The sequence below is a fragment of the Ambystoma mexicanum genome, chromosome 1p (assembly GCF_040938575.1).
Source record: "Ambystoma mexicanum isolate Mex_15411 chromosome 1p, UKY_AmexF1_1, whole genome shotgun sequence".
Taxonomy (NCBI): Eukaryota; Metazoa; Chordata; class Amphibia; order Caudata; family Ambystomatidae; genus Ambystoma; species Ambystoma mexicanum.
This window is the reverse complement of record NC_090921.1, coordinates 1,285,777,781-1,285,799,546: the sequence shown is the minus strand read 5'-3', so window position 1 is coordinate 1,285,799,546 and position 21,766 is coordinate 1,285,777,781. Positions and strand designations below refer to the sequence as shown.

The following is a 21,766-nucleotide window of genomic DNA, read 5'->3' as shown; positions in this document are numbered from 1 at the left end:
TTATGCATTGGCTCAAAAGAAGGTCCCATTAGTCTTGTAAGAACAATATTCAAGTCCCATCAGGTTAGAAAAGGGAGGGCACGGTGGTGCTGTTGCGCTCGAAGTGAGAGAGTGTGAGAGAGAGTAAGAGAGTGAGAGAGAGGGAGAACGCTGTGGCTCCATGCTGCGCGCTCTGCTCATCAACTGAGGGCGGTGTGCAACAGGCCGACGGGAGGAGGGGCGCCTTTGGCCCTGAAATTCATCCTGTTTGTGGCTTGCTTCCCCGACCGGTGGGTGGTCGCCCTGGGAGTGACGGCGGCCTGGCGGAGAGGGGCCCTGACTCTTCTGGAGACTGGAACAGGATTCCTGCCGATCCGTTGGAGGGGACGCCGTGGGCTTCGCGCCACCTGGGCCTCTGCGGGTTACCGTGACTGGCGGCTGGATCCCGTACTGTGCGCGGCTATGGGCGCCACGGTCGGGAGACAGACTGCGGCGCTGTATCCCCCGCAGTGCCCATCCTCCCTATTGACCCCTACCGGACCCGGCTGGACGTACCAAGGTAGGGCCTGCGGTGGCTGCGCCGTGTGCCGGAGCAGCTCGCCGCGAGGCGCACGCGACTGGTGTGCACCTTCCTAACCACCTACCAGCTATCAGAGCTGTGGGGGTAGCTGCCGGCACTCTCCTGGCTGTTGTCGCTGCCTTGGACCCACGCAGCACTGCATCCTTGTGGGGCAGATTGGTGCCCCTCCCCGGCTGGCCCCATTTCTGTGTTTATCTTTGGCTGCATGGGAGCCGACCCGAAGCTGTTGCGGAGACGGTGCCCAGGAGTCCCCGCCGACTGGACCACAAACTCATTACTCAATCAACTGCTCACCCTTGTGGGACCTGGGAAACCTTGGGTCCAAATATACTATCTGCCAAAGGCACCCCTGTGCCACACGCCCGGACGACCCTACGCTCTACGGCACCAGCCCTCCTTCATATTATAATGGGGGTGGGGAATAGCCTGATTACACCCCCCTACATATTGACCACAAGAGACCAAAACTATCGACACAGTGGGGTGTGGAGACAGGTAGACAGGGGCCCCAGACCCCCCTCTACCTGGAGTCAACAGTGACATGGTTTGATCACCAATCTTACGTTGGAGGCCACAATCCATCTCTGCAAATCCAGGCGGCATAACACTCCTGGTGACACTCAGCTATACTCCGCCCCCTTCTACCCAGGCACGGTTGATATCCGAGAGTTGGAGGTTATACGACGACATCTACAGGCTGCGGGTGCTGGAATCCCCAGTGGTCAAGCAGAGTGTGCTATTGGAATCCACCACTGGAAGGTGTACCCCTGGACAGCATGCCTAGAGGGGTTAACAAAAGGCAGTTTGGTTGATATGTACACGAAAATGACGCAGAAACCAATGGAGCCACAATTGGAGCAAGGGGCATCTACGACATCGCCCCCTGATAGTCCCGAAACGTCCAAAATGCTTGAATACATGCGAGAGGGATTTACCGCTCTACACTCCAAACTAGATGATATGAGCAGGACAATTTGCTCAATCAAGGCCCACATGGAAAAAAACGATAGCCGGGTGACTGAGGTCGAAAACAGAGTGAGCACGGCTGAGGACGACGTTGGCACCCTTCGAGCCGAAGTGAACACCTTGTCCAGGCGAGTCCACCAGATCAGTAAAAAGAACAAAGATCTCGAATGGCGCTCTAGGTGCAACAACATTCGCATTATTGGCATCCCGGATGACAACATTGAGGGGCCCATGGAAGACGACAGTGAGCAAACTCTGCTGTCCCTGCTGGACTCCCCGAAACTATCTCCCCAATTTGCTATTGAAAGGGCCCATCGATCCCCAACGGCTAGGCCCAAGCCCGGAACCCCACCTCAGCCCATTATAGCGAAGGTATTAAATTTCTGCGACAGGGACACCCTGCTACAAGCTGTGAGGGCCAAGGGGGACCTCCATCTAGGATCCGCTAGGGTCCACCTCTACCCTGATTTTTCTACTGCTGTCCAGCAGGAACGAAAGACCTTTTCTGTGAAGAAAAAAAAAACTGCGAGACTTGGGAGTCCGATACTCCATGTTGTACCCAGCCAAGCTCAGGGTAGAACACGCAAACCAGATCTTTACCATTCCGGAGGAGGCGATCAAATTCATCGAAGAACATTTCCCTGGGTAACTGAACCGCTGCAGGGGAATTCGGGGCTGCTCCCGACTGAGTCGCCAGTGGGACCACTACCGGGACACTCTGCAGCAGTTTCCTGAGATGTTTGACTTCCCACGTGGACCAGGCCTGTGAGTGGTTTTTGCCACCCACCCTTTGCAGAAATATTTCACTTGGCCCTGGGCCAGGTCCCAGATGTCTAACATCGCATTACTGGAAATTTTGTCAGTGATCTTATGCCACAATGACCCAGTCAATATCCCAGCACGTGCGTGCTCCAGCCCGGTTGGCGCCAAGGCCCCCAGTCAAAGTTGCCAATGGTTGCGTTTTGGTTTAGTTCGGGCTTAGGTTCCATCCTTCTGATTGGCGGAGGGATGTGGGTGGGAGGGAGTAATATATCAAGAAAATTGCTTGGCAAGCACCCGTGGAATGACTTCCTCTTAACGCGTTCACCGATCCCGTTCTACATGCAGAGACTGGGACGGAGGGGAGAGTCCATTGGCCCAGTCCGCTATCTACTAATAATGCACAACTGGGGGAGCAATGGCTGACACAGTTACTTGCATGAGTTGGAAGATAAGGGGTCTGGTTAACTTTTCTAGAATGTGGAAGCTACAGCTAAAGATCGCAAGGCACCATGTCAATGTGCTGTTCTTATAGGGGACTGTTAGGCAGAAACCTGTGCAGTTCCCTCTGGGACCACTGCAAAAGATTTAGGACTACAGGTGTTTGGCAGTAAACCCACTTGGTAGCAGTCTGTACCACACAGATTCACTTGGTAGCTGTGGCTGAGCAGTCAGACTTCCCTCAAGAAGAGTTAGGCAGTATACAGAGTATTCACAATAGGTCAAAAGAACACAACAGAACAAGTAAACACTGACCAGAGCTTGGTGTAAAAGAGATATAATTATTTATTAAACCCACATCTAGAAAAACACATAGGCACTAATAGTAAGCAACCCAAAAACACGGTCACTAAAAGATATACAGTCCCTTAAAAGAATATCAGACAAGTCTTAAGCAAAACCCCACTTATTTTCAGACAACGATGAGCACTTAACGTAGATGGCACTCTAATAATTCGTTTTAAAAAAAGGGAGAGAAAAGCAGAGAATAAATTGAAACAGATCCCAACACTTTTTCACGAACACAACAAGAGGGGAAGGCAAAGTAACACCGTGAGTTTAGAGTCAGTAGGCCGGATCCGCTTTAAGAGGATCAAAACGAAATGTGTCCAAGGTCACACGGTTGCAGTGCACAAAAGTCTTGTAACGGTTCAAAAAGGAGGTGGACCAAAGAAAGGGACCAGTTAGAGGGTCAAGGGTCAAGGCAGCCAGCCCAGTCCAGAAGGTTAAGGGATTATTATTACCTTGTAGCAATCTTTAGAAAGGGAGGCCTGGCGGACACGATACCTTAAAGTGGTGAGAATACTCCAGCGGGGGCAGTTGTTCCTGGCAGCGGGTGCAAGTCGGTGCTTCGTCTGGGGGAAGAGAAGATCTCGTCGAGGAGGAAGACAGGAGTCAGTTGCACTGCCAGGGAAGAAACCAGCAGCAGAGTTTCTCAGGTAAAAGGAGCGGTCCGTTGATTCGCGGTCCAGTGATAAGTGGCTATCCGGTTGCCGGGGTGCTTGGCACGGCAATTCGACCACAAGCCGGTCTGAGGTGCGAAGAGAAGAAGGTAAATTGGTTGTGCCCACCAGTCAGGGGAAGAAGCCTCTCCAGCCGGGAGATCTTCTGTCGTCGGGAAGTGGTGAGTCGGTTCCGCAGGGCTCCACCGGTGGTGTCGTCGTGGTAGGTCGGCTCAGCTTCTCCCTCATCGGATCCAATGGCGACTTCTGATGTTCCAGTCCCCAAAGCCCTGCTTTTATGCAGCATACCCACATTCACTCAGCCTAGCTGTCAATCAAACATGCTAAGTGGGCCGGCCGGCTCACCACTTGGGCCAATCACACAAGAGTGTGACTTGAGTTACCAAGGTAACTCAGTCCAGGGTGCCTAAACCCCCTCCCCCACCCCCTGTGGTACCCAGACAGAGTGACACCACTTTTGGAGGCTTCTGTGGAGAAGCCCGCCAAAAAGTGGAACAAAGGGCTCGACTTGGGTTGGAGTCACAGAAGAGAACACAAACGCCATTTTAGAATCGAGTCCTGGCAAAAAATACCAACCGGCGAATTAATATTAATTAAATAAACCGGCGGTATGTTCGAGGCTATGAGAATTAAATAATTAAAGTTGGTAGCCTCGAACAATAGGAAAATCCCATAGGGATATATTTGCGGTCGAATATAAAAAGTAGTATCCACTGCCACCAGCCAAAACTCGATCAGGGGGGACGGAGACGTGCCCCCTCGACTGACAGACCCCAGGGCAATCGAATTGCCCCGACCAGTACGTCCACAATATGATGGTTTGTACTGGTTTCTGTTAATAATTTGGGACTAGTAAAGCCAATGGTGACTTTACATGCCCTGGGAGACAGTAGTCAGTCCCAGGGTATGGAGTCTATGGTGGGGTGTCACTATGACACCCCTGTGTCATTGCAAGGAGGGTGCTGTGTAACACACATAGTAAAAACACGAGACCCTATGGAGTAAAGGACCCCATAGCCCATAAAACACATTAACAGTCAAAGGAACACCACAAATTATGTCCAAGAGTGGGAGAAAGAGTCTCACTCTTGGCAGGAGAAAAAAACAAACTCCAGAAATCCAGCAAAGCTGCTGGAGGACTCACTAGGTTAGGAAATTCAGCCCAAAGAGAGAATTCTCCCTAAAAGGGACACACAGACCTGCAGGTACTTGCGAGAGATTTGCTAGGGCTTGGGGCCCGCAATGATATTCTACTGTTTATCCTTCTCAAAACTGGGGTGTTATGACCGTTATTCATAAGAGTCTCCAATTTACACAAAAGGCAGTTCATATTGATCATCTGGGACGATATGTTTTACTATTTGGTACTTTGCAGGGAAGGGAAGTTGTATTGTTGAATATGTATGGTCCAAACATTGATGACCCTGACTTCTATGAACAACTCTCCACACTTTTATCCGGTTTCCCGCTCGTCCCGATACTCTGGGGAGGTGACTAACACCATTGTTGATGTTCAATATGACAGATCTGGCTCTAAGCCTCGCCAACTCTCCAAGGCAGCTAGGACCATCCTAGAATTACAAGCCCACTTCGAACTGGCTGACCCATGGCGAGTGTGCCACCCTGACTCTCGCACATTCTCCTTTTACTCGTCAGTGCACAACTCCCATTCCCGCATTGATAGGTGGCTTATCACAGATACTTTACTAGCAACCATTACCCATACATACATTCTTGCTAGGACATTCTCTAATCACTGACCAGTGACAATATCCCTTCGATAGACTGCAGACGACCCCCCAACCCGGACATGGATATTCAAACCGCAATCTGCTAGACATCACATTTGAAGCTGAATTGGGCACCGATAGACAAATTCTTTACACTAAATACCGACTCGGTCACATCCAAATCCACCCTGTGGGAAAAGGGGTGCTCCGAACTATAAGAGGAGACATGACCAAAAGTGAAACTAGGCTCGCCTCCCTAGAAACACAATATGCCACCACACACCCATCTGACACTAGCCGATATAAGCAACAAACTAGATACATTCTGCGCCCATGCAAAACGCGAATGTAAATGTCTAGATAAACCCCAGGCAGCGCGAAGATACAGTGAGAACGAACGACCTGGTCGAGCACTTGCCAGATTGGTTTGGCTTGAAAAGGGGTTGTTGTATAACCCGGCAATAGAAAAGGCAGATGGTACCCTGGCTATGACTTCGCAGGAGGTAAACGCTGAATTCCCCTCTATGAGAAGTTTTATGCCAACTCCGACACAGCTACAGATGATGACAGATACATTTGTGGGCAGGCTTCCACTCTCGGTCCTTTCCGCTGAGACCAGGGAGGCCCTTGACGACCCGATCACTGCCGAAGAGCTACCAAACACCATAGACCCACTGGCCTCCGGAAAGACGCCGGAATCCAAAGGGTTCCCGATCAAATTTTATAAAAATTACAAGTCTCGCCTCATTCCTCCCTTATTGGCCCTCTGGGATGAAGCATGCCTTATTGGTATCTTACCACCCTCTTTCTGCGAGGCAATAATAACAGTATTGCCCAAACCAGGTACACCCACTACACAATGCGGTTCTTAATGCCCCCTTTCACTCATCAACTGTGATGCCAAGATTATATGCCAAGGTCCTGGCCCTCAGACTGGCACCATATATGCACTACATGATACACCTGGACCAATCAGGCTTTATCCCACGCCACTCCACTTCCTATAACTTGTGCCGATTATTTAACATATTAACTTGTATAGACCCCAGTGCCCAAGCTGTCACAGCTACCCTAGATATGCAAAAGGCATTCGACTACGTCTCCTGGGGGTTTCTATGGCACCTACTTGAAAAAAGTAACTTTGGTCACCTATTCAGAACCTGGGTAAAGCTATTGTACTCATCTCCAGTCGCAAGAGCCTACACTAACAATTAGGGTTCAACCCAATTCCAGATAGCGAGAGGCACGAGACAGGGGTGTCCGTTTTTGTCATCCGCCGCCCAACTTGGCGGCTGTATCTGTGTTGGCGGCTCCGAGTCAGGAAGCCGAGCGGATAGTTCCATTACGTTTCTTTCCCCAAGCGTGTTGGCCGCTCTAGAGGTTTTCCAACATGGCGACCGCTGGGAGGTACTTAACATCCCTTCCCCCAGAGGTCGCCACGTTGCAACCCCCTAGCTGCGCTTCCTCGCTACTTTGGGTCAGACGCTAGTATTTTCACTTTCGGCCTCGCGGCCGCCCCTCTTGCTTTCTCTTGTCCGCCACCCTCGCTGACTATTTCTCTATCAGTCTCTTCCGTCCTCCTCTCTCCTTTTTCTTGCTTACCTTTTCTCTGTGTTTTCTCACCTGAGGTGCTAGTGGAGTTCTCCCGCATCTGCTGCCTCCTCCTTCCTTCAGTCTGCGGTTCCTCGCTCGGCCGCTTTCGGCCCAGCTCCATTCTCCGCAGGCGAGGTTCGCTGGTCACGTCCTCCAGCGGTATTGCATTTGCTTCGGAGCTCCATCTGGTACCGATCCCGCTACTGCCTGCACACTTCTGTTACTTACCTCCAAGGACTCCGTATCCAGCAGGGATCGGTGGAACGTTCAATCTGCTGTTCTTCTCGACGAAAGGGTTTTTTCTGCCTGTTAAGGCCTTTTCCCTTCACTACTTGTCTAATCGTGGGAAGGGAGCCACAGGACCACGGTTTACCAGCATTCACTGTGGCCCCCCCCCCCCCTCACCCCCCTGAGATAGATACACTGCACACAAGAAGGAGAAGGATTACCTGTCGCACAGACTTCGCCACCTGGAATCAGGTGAGGAGAGTGGGGAGGAACAGGAGTTGGAGGACCATTGTAAACAGGACAGTTTTCCCCTCTGATATTCGCCTTGGTCATAGAGCAACTGGCCGATAACATACAGCAGCGACATGCACATAGGGGACTGCGTCTGTACGGCCTGCCAGAGATAATATTGTTATATGCGGATGACGCTCTTTTCATCCGACAACCTAAAATAAACCTCTCCCCAATACTGGACAATGTCATTCGATTCAGCAAATTATCGAGTCTCCGAGTGAATTGGATCGGCATCAGCTCTGTTCCTGCTGACGGAGGCCACCGTCCCCCCCATCTGACCTTCAGGGATTTGTCTGGGCCCAATCCGAGTGGACATATCTGGGTGTGATAATTACGCGAGACCCTGGCTCTCTGTATGACACAAATTACAGCAATTACCTGGTTAAACTAGCTTGGAAATGCGATGGGTGGGCAAAACTTCAAATAACTTTAGCAGGTAGGATTGCTGTGCTTAAAATGGTGATACTGCCTCAACTACTGTATAGATTCTTAAATGTCCCGACCTGGCCGAGCATTCTTCGCAACACTAGCTCATAGTACCAACTGCCTCCTCTGGCACTCAGGCGCGGTTCGTCTGAAGCTTACGACACTGACAACCCCGGTGGCAAGGAGGGTCTCGGTGCCCTCAACTTTGAGGGGCATTGGATAGCTGCCCAAGTCCACTATGCATAATTTTGGTTTAAGCCTAGAGACCCACCTCCATGTTAAACTGGAACGACTAGCTACTGATGGCTACAACATCCGCTCCTTGGCGTTTCCCAACTGAACTGCTCGGTTTGAAGCAGCATATCCCGTTGGGGTTACAGTTCAGGCCTTAACCAGACTATGGAAACAAACAGGCAACATGCACCCATTTCATGGGGATTTTCCCCTCTATAATTACCTCCCCAACTACCCCCGGGTGGACACTAACTGTGGACCTTTGGGCGGCAGCCGGTCTGCTGGCAGTCCAAGCCGCCTTTGAACAAGGCACCTTTACAGAGTGGACTGCACTCCCTGGACAATTATGGAGGCAGACCTACTTGTTGGCTGCAATATACCAGCCTGCGACGGGGTGCTAAAAGCCAGACTCCCCGACTTTCCTTCTATCCCACAGGACGATCCAGTCCTCTCAGAAATCATCAACACCATGACCCTGAGAGGTAAGGTCTCAAGAATATACACTATATTCCAAACTCAGAAATCTCCTCCGTTTACCAAACTCAGGGAATCCTGGCATTGGACCTGGAAGTTGAAATGACCGATCAGCGGTGGGATTACATGTGTTCCCACACACTGGCAATTTCTCTCAACTCCCGTTTCAAACGGATCCAATTCAAACTACTACACAGATTCCATTACACACCGGCTAGGTTACACCATATGTCACGGGATCACCCGCACGCATGCCCAAGATGCAACTCTGCTGATGCAGACTACATGCACATGATATGGACATGCCCTCAACTCACCCAGTTCTGGACTGCAATATGTACGCCCCTGTCCGACATGCTAACATGCTGAAATGCACCATCACCCCATCCCAGACAACCTGTGTCTTTTTTATAAGCTCCCTACATTAAACCGAGACTCCAAGAAAGTGTCGAGCCTGGGGCTCCTGTTAGCGACCCGCTGCATCCTCCTCATATGGCTCCAGCTCAGACCGTCTACATATGAACAGTGGCTCTGTGCCCTTACATGGGCCTCGGACACAGAGGAGTGCTGGATGCTGATGCAACCGAGTAGATCCAGACCAAGGGATATTTGGGGACCCTTCCGGCTCGATCTCTCCTCTCTGACGATTCCAGGGAAGAGGCTGACATACCACCCCCTTACCCCCTCCCGGTCATGGTCTACTGGAAGTGTGTAATGAGTATGTGGTTGACTAGATGCTTGCTACTTCTGTGTGCTATGATTGTTCTCTGTTGTGATGCCAAGCTAATTATAAATAAAGTTAAAAAAAAAAAAAGAAACTGGAGGGCACATTCTCTTTACCTCTTCCATGAATGCTTAATTCACTGGGATTTTCCACCAGGAAAGCTTGCTCTGAGATGTGGAATAAGTAGCGAGGGAAGCAAGGTGGACTGACTGTTACTGAGTTGAAACCAAGTCCTGGATCTAAGAGGTATATTCGATAAAGGACATCTTTAGGTGCACAATCAAGGGGACTGAAGTTTTTTGTATTGCACCAAATGACAAAATGTTTCATTTATTGGAGTAACAATGTCTGGTGCTCGGTTTTCGTGCTTCTCTCAAAATGCCCATACATCTTTGAGGTAGTTGAAGGTGCCCAAACTCTACGACTTCAGAAGCCAAACTACTAAGTTGAGTGCTTGGGGGCACAGGTGCAGTGTTCACCCATAGACTTGTGACAGCATGTTGCATGGGCAAGGTAGTTTCCTGGGTGGGGAGACAGACATTCACATGAGAGGAGAGAACCATGGCTGTTGCGCCTACATTGGTGCTATCAGGATCAGAGTGACTTGTTCCTGGTGCATCTTGTGAACTATCCTGTTCAGTAGTGGAATTGGGGGGGGGCTGGGGAGGAAGCGTAGGCAACTCTCCTGATCATGTTATCCAGAGATAGTTCCCTTTGGACTTTCTCTGCGGGTACCTGGCAGTGTAGTCTGGTCATTGTGTGTTTTCCAGAGTCACGAACAAGTCGATGTCTGGATAACCCCACTCCGTAAAGACGTTATGCAGAATGTGTACTTGCTAGCGCCACTCGTGCACTTCAGGTAGGTGCAAGTCTCTGCTGAGTACATCTGCCAAAAGATTGCGTTTCCCCTGGAAAATGTTGTGACAGTAGGAACATGCAGTGTTTGAGAATGCGCTGTGACAGTTTGGACAGCCCTGGAGAGGGAGTGCCCTCCCCCTGGTTGTTCAGGTAATAACATAGCCGTGGTGCTGTCTGTAAGGACTAGAACGATCTTCCCCCGTAGCTGTGTTTGAAAGGCTTTTAGGGCTTTGAACACAGCAAGTAATTCCAACAGATCTTTCTGGTTGCTACATATGCCGTGCGCTGTCTGTTCTAGGAAGTGTGCTTCACAGCCTGACCGGGATGCGTCCGAAGTGAGAGGCTTCCACTGTGGGGGTGGGGAAGTATTTCCCCTTCAGAAGGTTCTCCTTTGACCACTGCTGCAGAGACAGAATGGGGGCAGTCAAGCCAACCACTAGATCATCACACTGACCACTTGCCTGACACCATTGGCTCGAGAGCCACTCCTGCATAGGACACATGCGCATATGGGCGTGTGGAACAAGGAAGATGCAGGATGCCATGACCGCCAATAGCCGCATGGCTTTTCGTACTGTTACCTGACGAATGGCTACATACTGAGGGATCTGGAACAACATGTTTTGGACCATCTCGGAGGGGAAGACAAGCCCATCTTCTGTCTGAATTAGTGCTCCTAGAAACTGTTTGACTTGACTGAAGACCAGACTTGCATTTTTCACATTGAGCGCGCAAGATTGAAAAGACTTCGTCTTTTGGGGGTTCTCCAGAGACGCCTGGTGCGAGTCTCCATTTATGAGCCAGCTGTTGCAGTAAGGGCACACTGGAATGGACTGTCTGCACAGGCGAGCCATCACCACTGCTAGTACTATCGAAAACACCTGCAGAGCTGAGGCAATGCTGAAGGGGAGTACCTTGAACTGATAGTGTCTTGTATCTTGAACCCAGGTACTTTCTGTGAGCTGGCAACATTGAAATATGAAAGTATGCATCTTTCATATCCAAGGTGGCAATGTAATCCCCCTGTTGCAGCAGTGGGATTACCTCCGGTAGAGTGGTCATCCTGAACAGATCTAAAACAGGGTGCATGGTTAGATCCTTTTGGGGTACAAGGAAGTATATTGAATAAATACCCTTGTTTACCTGAAGATCTGGGATGACATTCTGCAGCAGGATCTGGACTAGATCTGGACTTCTTCTAACGGGATGTGGAAATGTTCCGGTGACAGCTGTCTGCTTTTGGGTTGGTGGTTGCAGGAATTCTATACAATAACCGCTGTTGACGGTTTTGAGGACACAGGACACACTGATCAAGGGGATGCCCTCCCATGTGTAGGTAAAAGATGTTAATCGTCCCCCCACCTAAACCACTGAGTCACTTGCTGGCTGGGGGAGCATGACCTCTAATAAATTAAGGATTCGAGGGTGCTGGACAAACTTGTTTTCCAACTCTGGGGTTGACGGCCCGAGCGAGTGAGGGCTTAACTAAGTAGGGCACAAGGCGCTTCTTAACTGAATTCATAAGAGGAATGGCATAACTGCTGGGGACTTTCTCTTTGAGGATATCGTCAACGAAATCTGAGTCGTGTACCGCCTCCATCGTCACGATTGTGAAGTGTTCAGCAGCCATCCTGAGGAGGGTGTTGAACATCATCTGATTATCATGGGTGAAGCATTCCGAGTTTGAGAGACGGGAGAAGGTTCCAGGAAGATATTGTCTGGGTTAGGTTCATGTGCAGCGGTATTGGGCCAAGTACCCTGGTCATCAGCGGGGGTCCAGGTATCTTGATCCTGAGAAATGGGGGTCCTGTGAGATCTGATACGGATCCATGACATGACAGGTCATCATCTTGATCATCCTGGAAGATGTCCACAGGAGTCTCAGGCAGACGTTGTCTAGGTGGAGAGGAAAATGTAGCCCCAGGTGAATGGTGCTAGGGTGACTAAGGACGTAGAACAGTCAACCATAGGCAGAGGCCTTTTCAGAATATCATCAAATTTGTCTGAAAAATGTATACATTCAGTCATTTTTTCCATGCAGGCTTCAAATATTTCCCTGGTCAATACAGAGAAAGAGGATTCATCAATGGGAGGGAAAGATGAAGCAGCTGGAGCAGGATCCTGCTGTGGGGTCGGAGACAGAGGGGGAGAGGCTTGATAATACCCTTCAGTTACAGGGGAGGCCTTCTTAAGGCCAGAGCCGTGAGAATGGGCCTTGGAAAGCTTCTCCCTAAGCTTTGGAAACATTTTAGAAAGAGGAGGCCTTTTCATTGCGTCTTTCGACGCTACCGCAAAATATGCGCCGAAGTTTTGTTGGAGGTGCCCGGTAAGGCCGAAGCCTTGGGGCCTGCCGTCAGCCGCGATGTTGAGGAGGCAGCGGGCCATTAACCGTGAGGCCCGCCGAACCCTCAGACGGGCCGACCGATGGCGTCTTCGACAAATCTGGTGGGAATGGTGCATGTCCTTGTCGCCGGGGTGTAGACTCACCTTCGCACTGCCGTTGGCATGCTTATCGGGACCAGGGACAGACTCACAAAAATCGGTAGATTCCATGGTTATGTCTATAGGCTCCGATTCGGAGCCGTGGCTGCTTACAGATTCCTTGTTCGAGGTGCCAGTTGGAGAGCGACTCTCGGCCTTCATGGCATATGCCACCCACTGCATGGCGCACCTGTCCTCCAGGGTCTTAGGCTGAAAGAGTTCACCGGCCTTGCAACGTCGCTCGTCATGGTCACGAGGGAGGCACTGATCGCACTCCTTCCAAGGGAATTTGCCGTTACACAATGGCAAAACCGAGTTTGCTCCATAATCAAGGGAAATAGCGGCCAGATGAAAGGAAGAGGAGGAGGATGGGCAAGGAAAAGGCATTCTCGAGAGAATAGTTAGTAGAAACATGTCACCACTCTCCCTACTATAAGGTCGGGCCTGAGGGCCAAGGTCGAGAAGAAGCAGCCGTTGAACTTCCGAAGGTGTAGAATCAGCAAAACAGGATCAGCCGTCGAGAAGGATGTTAAATAGACGACGATGTCTTGCGATGGAAACACCAAGACTCAACAAGTAGCAATATAAACTAGATTACGAGCTCTGCATTAGAGACCAAACAGAGAGGTGGGCATTGACGCATGAATGATTTTGGATACACTACACATCACATTAGGGATAGTGTTATCAGTCACGCCCATGTCGACGTCCCTTTCGATTTTTGACTCTGCGATTACCCATAGATGTCCGACTATATGCACAGCATGCAATTCTAAGCAGATTCACATGCATCAGAAACATTGATACTAGATTACGTTACAATGTTTCAAGTACCTTTACCATAACAGAAACAAAAGGGATGACTTTAAAATGGTTAAGTACAGCATTGGTGAAAGTTGCTCCAGGGTTCAGTAAACTCATAGGGGAGCCAAGAATAAAAGGTCTAGCGGCATATAGGTACCCCAGAGTTACTTAATAAAATATATCATTTATTGTGTTTAACCTACAAAAGTAGGCTTTTCACAAATTAACAGTACCAAAAAAAAATCAGAACGATAAAGTCAAATAATTATACAACATATCATCACAACACAAAACGAAAAATAAAAAATAAGTTAAAAAGAAAAAAAAGAAATACATCGCCTCAGCCCACTTTGTGCTCGTTACTTAATTTCTTCCCCCATATAAACCAGAAAAACTCATTCAATTAATTTCAAAAACAAAGTTAAAAAAGCATAAAATGCTAAAATCAGTTTTGTCGAGTAGCCATACATTAGCCTAACCGAATGCATGTCAGTCAGCACCTCCTCGCCCATGTAACGCAGCCTCATGCAGCAAAACCAGGGCAGTTGGTAGGCAAACCTACAGATGTTGGTTGTTAGTCTTTTATACCATTCAAATCTCCTTTCCAGGGTAGCAAATTGTTTCAGGCGGAATCGAAGATAAACAGCCTGAATTTTTGGCCAGGGGAACAGCGATAGGTACACCAGATTTTTCCTCGCCTCTTTCTGAACCCAGCATACGCCCTGTAAATGAGGGATTGCCCAATAAGTCGGACGTTTCTGCCCAATCGGCAGTATATAATTTGTGTTTTACAACCCCCAGATATGACTTCAACTCATCCTGGGATGACCCAATTCGATGGAGAATGGCACCCATAGTAAGCCTAAATTTGTTAACATTGGAGGCTGTGTTAGATTGTGATGACTCGCCCAGATCTTGATAAAGAGTTATTTGGGGGGTGGTGGGAGGCAGCATCTTAGCATATTCTGCTAGCTTATTTCATAGAGCTCTAGCTGCCAGGGACACTAGACCCAGCTCATGTCTAACCACAACATTTGGGACAGATTGGTTCAAGCCCAAGTTTTGTTTCCAGAGGAGCCCATGTAAGGTGTTTAATGGGCCCCCCAGGTCAAATGAAACTATGCCCAGACCATATAGAATGGTCGGTTCGATGGTTTGCAAGTAAAACCTGAGCAAAGGAATCAAGGAGTAACGACAAAGCTCGGACTAGATCAGCGTCATTTTTGCCAATAAAGCCAAGAACCTTTTCCTAAAGAGGAGAATCCATTCCCCCCTGGAATAACTGGTTACAAGATTGAAACCCAGATACTGCGTTGAGACCACCCTTTCCAGGAGCTGTTCACCTACCCTCCAAATACAAGTCTTGGGACGTTTTTTAGTTGTAAAGATAACGACCGTAGATTTTTTTCACGTTATTCTGCTAAGTGTTTTGGATCCCACAGTGAAAAAAGAGGGTTAATTTTCGGCGAAGGACAATTGGGGTTTTATCGAATAAGATGATACCTTTGGCAAAAGCTAGCCAGTCCAATACTAGACTGCCCAGCTTTACTGGGTTGGTAGTTCCTGCCTTCCGTAAAGCTGCAATGTCCAAAACCTACAGGTTGAAGAGGGTCGGGGTCAACACACAGCCCTGTCGAAGACACACAAAACTGGAAATAGGGGTGGAGATGGCCTTGTCAAACTGACCCTCAATGAAGAATCTCTATGCAGCAGTGTCAAAATCTGAACAGTTTTTAGCTGGACCTTCCATTTTATAAGTTTGCTCCAAAGAATTTCTCTGCTAACCGTATCGAAGGCGCAGGACCCATCGATAGAGGCCAAATAGACGGTACCTATCGCCCCCATGTTTACAGCTAAGGTGAGAGATAACTTTACCATTTAGAGTTGTCCCCATTCCCTTTGAAAACCCACCTGATACTTGAACAGGAGATTTAGTTTCTCAACCTGACATGAAAGATCTCTCAAGAGGAGGGAGGCAAAAACAATTCTGGAAGCGTCAAGCAGGCCGATGGATCCATAGTCCTTAGGATCTGACACATCGCCCTCCTTGAAGTTTTGGGATAATTGTAGATTGCTTCCAAGTGGAGGGACTATTACCCTCCCTATGGATGGCCCTAAAGAGTTTCAGTAAAGGGCCGACCCACAATTCCGGCTCCTGCTTAAAAAACAGTGGTGGGATGCCATCAGGGCCCAGAGCCGCAGAAGGCCTTGCCCTTCCAATGGCCCATCTAACATCATCCTCGTCCCATGGACAGCCCCCCAGATCCTTAGTACTCTAGTTGAGGACAGAGCAAACCGACTCACCAGTGGATCGAGCAAATGTAGCCTGTAAGTAACCCACCCAGACATGCTCTGCTATGTCACAGCCCCTACCAGCCTCTGGGCCCTTGGTAAATTGCCTAATTTTGGTCTAGAAGTCTGCATGGTTTACCAGGCAGATTTAATTACTGCCCGATTTGCTGCAATATGAGCCTGCCTTTTAGCATGTAATAACAGAGTTGTAACTTGCTGCGATTTGCTTCTTCGCAGCCAGATATTTTGTGGCGACATCCGAGTTGTCGCAAGGGCATGCAATGCCTTCTTTTGTGTTTTTTTGCTAGGGCAATAGTATTGTCATATTTATAAAGCGGTCTTTTCCCAAAATCGGGCTTGCCCTTTGATGCCATAAGGACCTGGTAGGATTGTACTGCAGTGTTAAAGGTTTATACCCCTCCTGAACCAGTCGTACCGGCTTCTTCATTTACCATCTGAGCATAAAGTTTGTGTCTGTTAACTGTTCCAAAGGAATGAATGGGAAAAGTTAAAAACCCATCAACTTTGAAGGAAGTAGTAAGAACCACCCTTCAAGTATGCATACTGCAACGATCGACCGCAGGGAAGGCCACAAAAGATCCTAAGGAAGTGTTCCAGAGATCAGACTACAGACGCATAAGAAGTTGTTGCAGAACCATAAGACGCCCAATAAACGTCTATGGGGAAATCGCAGTAAATACTTGCCTCCAAGAAATCTCTACTATGGACCAGGTGAATAATCACCTTTTCCAGGACCCCAGGGAAGATACTTATGTCAGCAGTTTTGGAGGAAATTGCTCTAGGGACCGAAAACAACCTGGTTAGTGAATGTTTCTTTTCCACAAGTGCGGTTTTCAGGATTTGGTCCCTGCACCCTGAAAAAAAAGAAGATCCCCTGCAACACAGGAGGTGAACAAAGGCTTTTCCTAAGACATCTGCTTTCAAGCCAGTAGTGAAAGATTTTGTGAAGAATTCAGGAAGACATGGGAACCTGGACAGGCCGCTCCTTGCAGTTCGCAGCACAAAGGAGGAAGGCAGCTTCACAGTAAACAATCTCAAAATGGGGACAGCGGCTGGCGGGACCTTTGGAGATCCCAAGACGATGATGTGGCTAAGTAATGAACTCTCAGGACCCCTCTGGATTCCCATAGTAGGCCACAGCCAAGCAGAAGATCCTGGCGGTAAATATCGGGATGCAGTGGTAAAACGGCCAGGCCTTGCACCTGCCTATCTCTCTACTCTTGTTTTGTTTGACTGCCCTGCTTGTTCACTCTGTTCGCAATCACAATTTCTACTTTTAGTTCCTCGTTCGTGGGCTCAGTCACGTTTTAATTCTTTTAATTTGTTCTCCTTTTTATTACAATGCTCTTCCACTTTCTCTCCATTCTATCACTTCATAATCTCAATTCTGTAATTCTTTGAAGACTTACCTTCTCCAATCAAATGTATGATTGATTATTCTTTTGCTGCAACTTGCATTTCATTGTTCCATGTACAGCGCTTTGGTTTAAAGTGCTGTATAAATCTCAGGTTCGGGCTTTTTAGTGTCTACAATTGTACCCGTTTTACCCTCCCACTCCTCACCTGAGGTTTCTGAGTTGGATTCCGAAGGCTCGTCTGAAGAAGTCTCCACTAGTTTCTCTCTCCAGGCACTTGGGTTCTTCTTTTTCACCGTCTTGCCCTTTTGTTTGAAGAGATAGGGCCGAGCTCCCCCGGAGGCCACTTTGCCAGTAAGGCAATATGCCCGGCAGCGGGGACTCCGGGGAGCCCACCCCAAATCAGGGAAAAGCCGCAGCAAAAAAACCCTGGGTAGTTTCAGGTGAGTTGGTCTGTTCAAATAGGTATTCAAAATCCTTCTTGGAATATTGCTCAGCGAGTGGGAAATTCGCAATCTTTCTTGGAATCCCACTTCTTTAGAGTACTACATATACCAGAATGCACTTGGGTGCAATGTCTACGCTTTGGAAAAGATTCCAAGAACTCCTTGAGGAAGGTTGAGTAAAATAAACAGAAGGAGAGGTTACACAGGTCAGAGGAAGCACACAACTCAAGGGGCACGAGTTGAAAGTGATAGCTGCTTGTAAAAGCGTATGTTGAAATGAACTGCAGATAGCAAGTCCACGCTCTTTGAGTAATAGCCCCAGAGCGAACGCAGGTGTCTGCTGACTCCAGCAAAAATAACAAACACACACGCTGGGAAATGAGCAACAAGTGCGAGCAGGGAAAGGTCCAAAATAAAGAAGAAATATTCCCCACAGGAAGCGTGGTGGAAAAATGCACAATAAAAAGCAGGCAGACAAACAATGAAAAGGCAAATGGGTAGAAAAACAAGGAGTAGCACGAGACAGGAGCACTGTCAACTAGCGTTGGGAAAGAAAACAGTTGCAACGCACCGGTTGCCACACCTGACAATTATACCCTCTGTTCCAGCGAGGCTAGAACGTAACCTCCAGGTAAAGGAGGAGCTCAGTCCTTCTTCCATTGTTTCCATCTCTTCCACAGGCTCCATGGGTGTTTCATGACAATAAATAACAAATAAAAATACAAAAATACAATCTATACTGGTTGGTCACTGGGACTGCCAGTCAGACAAAGCCACCTGACAGGAAGTGAGAGGGCTAGTCCACAGGACCTATCGCAGTCTAAATCACTTAGGGACAAAATGGGGCTGCCATGGTAGTCTTACGAAGGCCATGGTTCAGAAAGGACATTTTAAGGCCACCTTGTGATAACCTAGACAAAGGGAAGCCAAAGAAAACAAAAATGGGCAGGAGCAGGATTTAAAAAAACATATTTATTGGTACCCCAATGGGTACCAAAAAGGTACATTGGGCTACCAATGCGATAACATGCTTCACACCCTTGGTGAAGCCAAAATTAAAAGTACAGCTGCCATCAAACTATTCCCTAAAACCGATTTATTGTGGCATATGGGGTGCCCAAGAGGCACTCATGGGACTGGACTCCTTGCAGGCAACCCAATACCATAAAACATATATAGGTATAACAGGACAGAATAGCAGGAAGACATAAGGAGAAGTCCCCCTGGCCACTTACAAGAAAATCAATGAACCAAAAAAGACAGGGGGGGGGGCATCGAGAGGGCCCCAAATAGTGGCACTAGAATCCCAAAATAGGAATTCTGGCCTAACGGCAAGGTATATGTTTTAACCGCTTTGCGTTTCGTCTCACTTTCCTGCCTAGTCTACTGTTTTTCATTGATGAACTGATGTACTAATAATTATTGTAAAGTGTAGGTGATCTCTAGTGAGATCACCAAGTGTGTGTGTGTGTGTGTGTGCGCGAGCACGCATGCAGGATTGTTTTAGGGGTAGTCACTCACCTTTGATCCTATTAATATAGGGTATTTTAAAAACGCCAGAGTGTTTTGTAACTCTTTCTAATTTGAGTGCTCTGTGTGTGGTCCAATGTACCAATTTACCACCCCCATAGCTCCAGAAGTCTTATCTTACTGCACTGTTTCACCACTTTAATAGGGGTTGGTTAGACTCAATTGTCAATTACCCTGTTCATCACCAAGGGTGGTCCCTTAAAACCTTTCCACGTGGTTTGTCCAGAAAATCTATCTTAACAGGTAGTCATCTAATTTTCTACAATTGAGTAACTAAATCCATTCTGTATGAAGAGATAGGATTTACCTATATTATCACTTGTTTCACTGCCTTTGCCAATTATGTGACATGTTACACATCTCCCTGCTCTTTCAACTATACCCTTTTCTGTCTCAACTAACATCTTTCTAAGAATGTGCTGGCAGAAAGTTGCCCCTTAACGTATGATAAGTCATCAGCAGATCTGCAAAAGAAGAAATAAATATGTGCTACTTACCTTGTAGTGTGCCAGCTGAAGAGCAATTTGAATGAAAGCATCCGGACTGGTCTTGCACTTTTTAATCAGCCCTTTACCGAAGTCACTGAATGGGAAAACATGAAAGTCCACGTCACGGGCCAGCGCCTCTGCGACCATCAGGGAGCTATCGATTACCTCTTGGCACTGCAAACGAGAAAGGGCAATGAGATTTCATTCCTTTTTCAAAGTTGAAAAAACTGTTACAAATCAGGCCGATAACCTGCTAAAAGTTGCTACAAGTATCATTTTCAACTTTTGAAGGCATAGATATGTATTGCCTGCCCAAAGGAAACGTGTTTCACCATCTCTGGGTTGCAAAGCCAAATGATGCAAGGAATGTTACATCAAAACATTTTAGGCATCAAGGAACTTTATGCTTGGATTCTGACTTTGGCATTCTACAGACTAAACATGGGTTCGGGAGATTTTCTTCTACGCCTTATTTCTACGGCCCACTATATCAACCTCTTTGGTTCACAGGGTGTTTCCTCCAAGTTCCTCACTCTCCACGTGTAGCATGGCCAGAGTAGTCGGGGCAATCCTCCAGAACATATTAGCTGGTTTAAAGATGTAGAAAATACTTTTAATTATGACGCAATAAGGCGAGGCAAGCACCATATAACTGTAAAAATATATTCTTTATAGTTAGGTTGTGCAAGGAAATAAAATATATACAGATAACACTAAAACTTTTATACTATGAGAAAACCAAATACTATTTGTTGAACATTATCTTGAAATGAAGTTCAATGTTACCAAAGTCCTGATGACTTTTAGGGAGGTTCACCTGCTTCAGCAAGTACTGAAAACCATATACATAGTATGCTCCTATGGGCCCCAACGGAAATCAATAGTAATGTTATTCAATGGAGGTAAAGTGCAGTGCTATGGTTATACCTTTCTATCACCCTAGCTTTTTACACATGGGATTTTTGGTCACATTTACATGTGCTCAGTGGACGGACCAGCTATCTCCTAGGATACCTTGCCAGAAGACTCGCTGGCACGTTAGAGTCTGGAACTTCGATGGCCGCCAGCTTGTGTCACTTGTAGCCTTCTCCCATAAGAGTCACTGGACTGTCCGTTGGACTGACCATAGGATAACATTGGGAACAATTCCCTTTGTCTCCTTATTCCATTCCACTCACATTTTGGTTACCAAACCTGGGTTGAGTATCCTGCCCCAGGGTCTAGAAGAAAGGAACCCCCCCCTCTTATAAAATAGTTTGAGCTTTAAAACTATCCCCAAAACAAGCCCATTAAATCCTAACTACAGAGACATCATTCTGGGGAGAAACATTGTGGCTCCAGTAACTTTTGGGCACGGGGGCCCCCATTCATTTTAGGATTTGGACTTCTTAAGTTAGGACACTGTCTTGTGAATCGGTCCCATCATTACTGCACCTAAATTACTTACCTGCTTAAGTGATTAAGTTATCTGATGTATATTTGAACCTATGGTGACTGTATATGTTGTGTACAATAGAGTCATTGTTCAGTGTGTTCAGAAGGCCTAAAATAAATCACTATTTTTATACTTGACTGCCTAAATTGAATCGTGGTGTGCTAGAAGACTGCATGGGCTCATGGGGGGTGGGGGAGGGGCCTGACCCCACAAGCACACACCCGAGAATAAGCCTCAAATGCTCTCCGTTGTTACCTTGATTGGGTTTTGGCTAACCTCTCAGAGTACCCTGTGCAGGCGAGATTCTAGAACTCCATCTTAACGCTCAACAGAAAAGCCCTACGGCCATTGAAGAATGGATAAACTTTAACAGCGGAGTAAGAGAACCTCCAACATGAGATTCCAACTTTTTGGGAAGAAATACCCTTTTTGCTGATTTTTTGGATGTTTATGCGAGTGCCTCAGTACTTTTGCTGACTTCTTTGATGCCCAACCATACTATTGTTTTAACAAGGCCTCAACCTCCAACTTAAAAGTATGTTTATATGTAGGTTCTTTGAGCCCATTAAGCTACCAGGGCAGAGGGTACTCATTTGGTAATACCTT

The 21,766-nt window shown here is 47.7% G+C and overlaps 1 protein-coding gene across 4 annotated transcripts in view; it reads right to left on the bottom strand.

Moving 5' to 3' along the window:
• The window catches only part of LOC138452925 (carnitine O-palmitoyltransferase 1, liver isoform-like), a 1,293,714-nt gene that overhangs the window by 398,716 nt on the left and 873,232 nt on the right, over positions 1–21,766 (bottom strand). For all 4 annotated transcript variants that reach the window (XM_069605291.1, XM_069605282.1, XM_069605298.1 and 1 more), the window contains exon 14: positions 19,735–19,899. In XM_069605291.1, the coding sequence (XP_069461392.1) occupies positions 19,735–19,899 (165 nt within the window). The remainder of the gene's footprint in view (positions 1–19,734; positions 19,900–21,766) is intronic.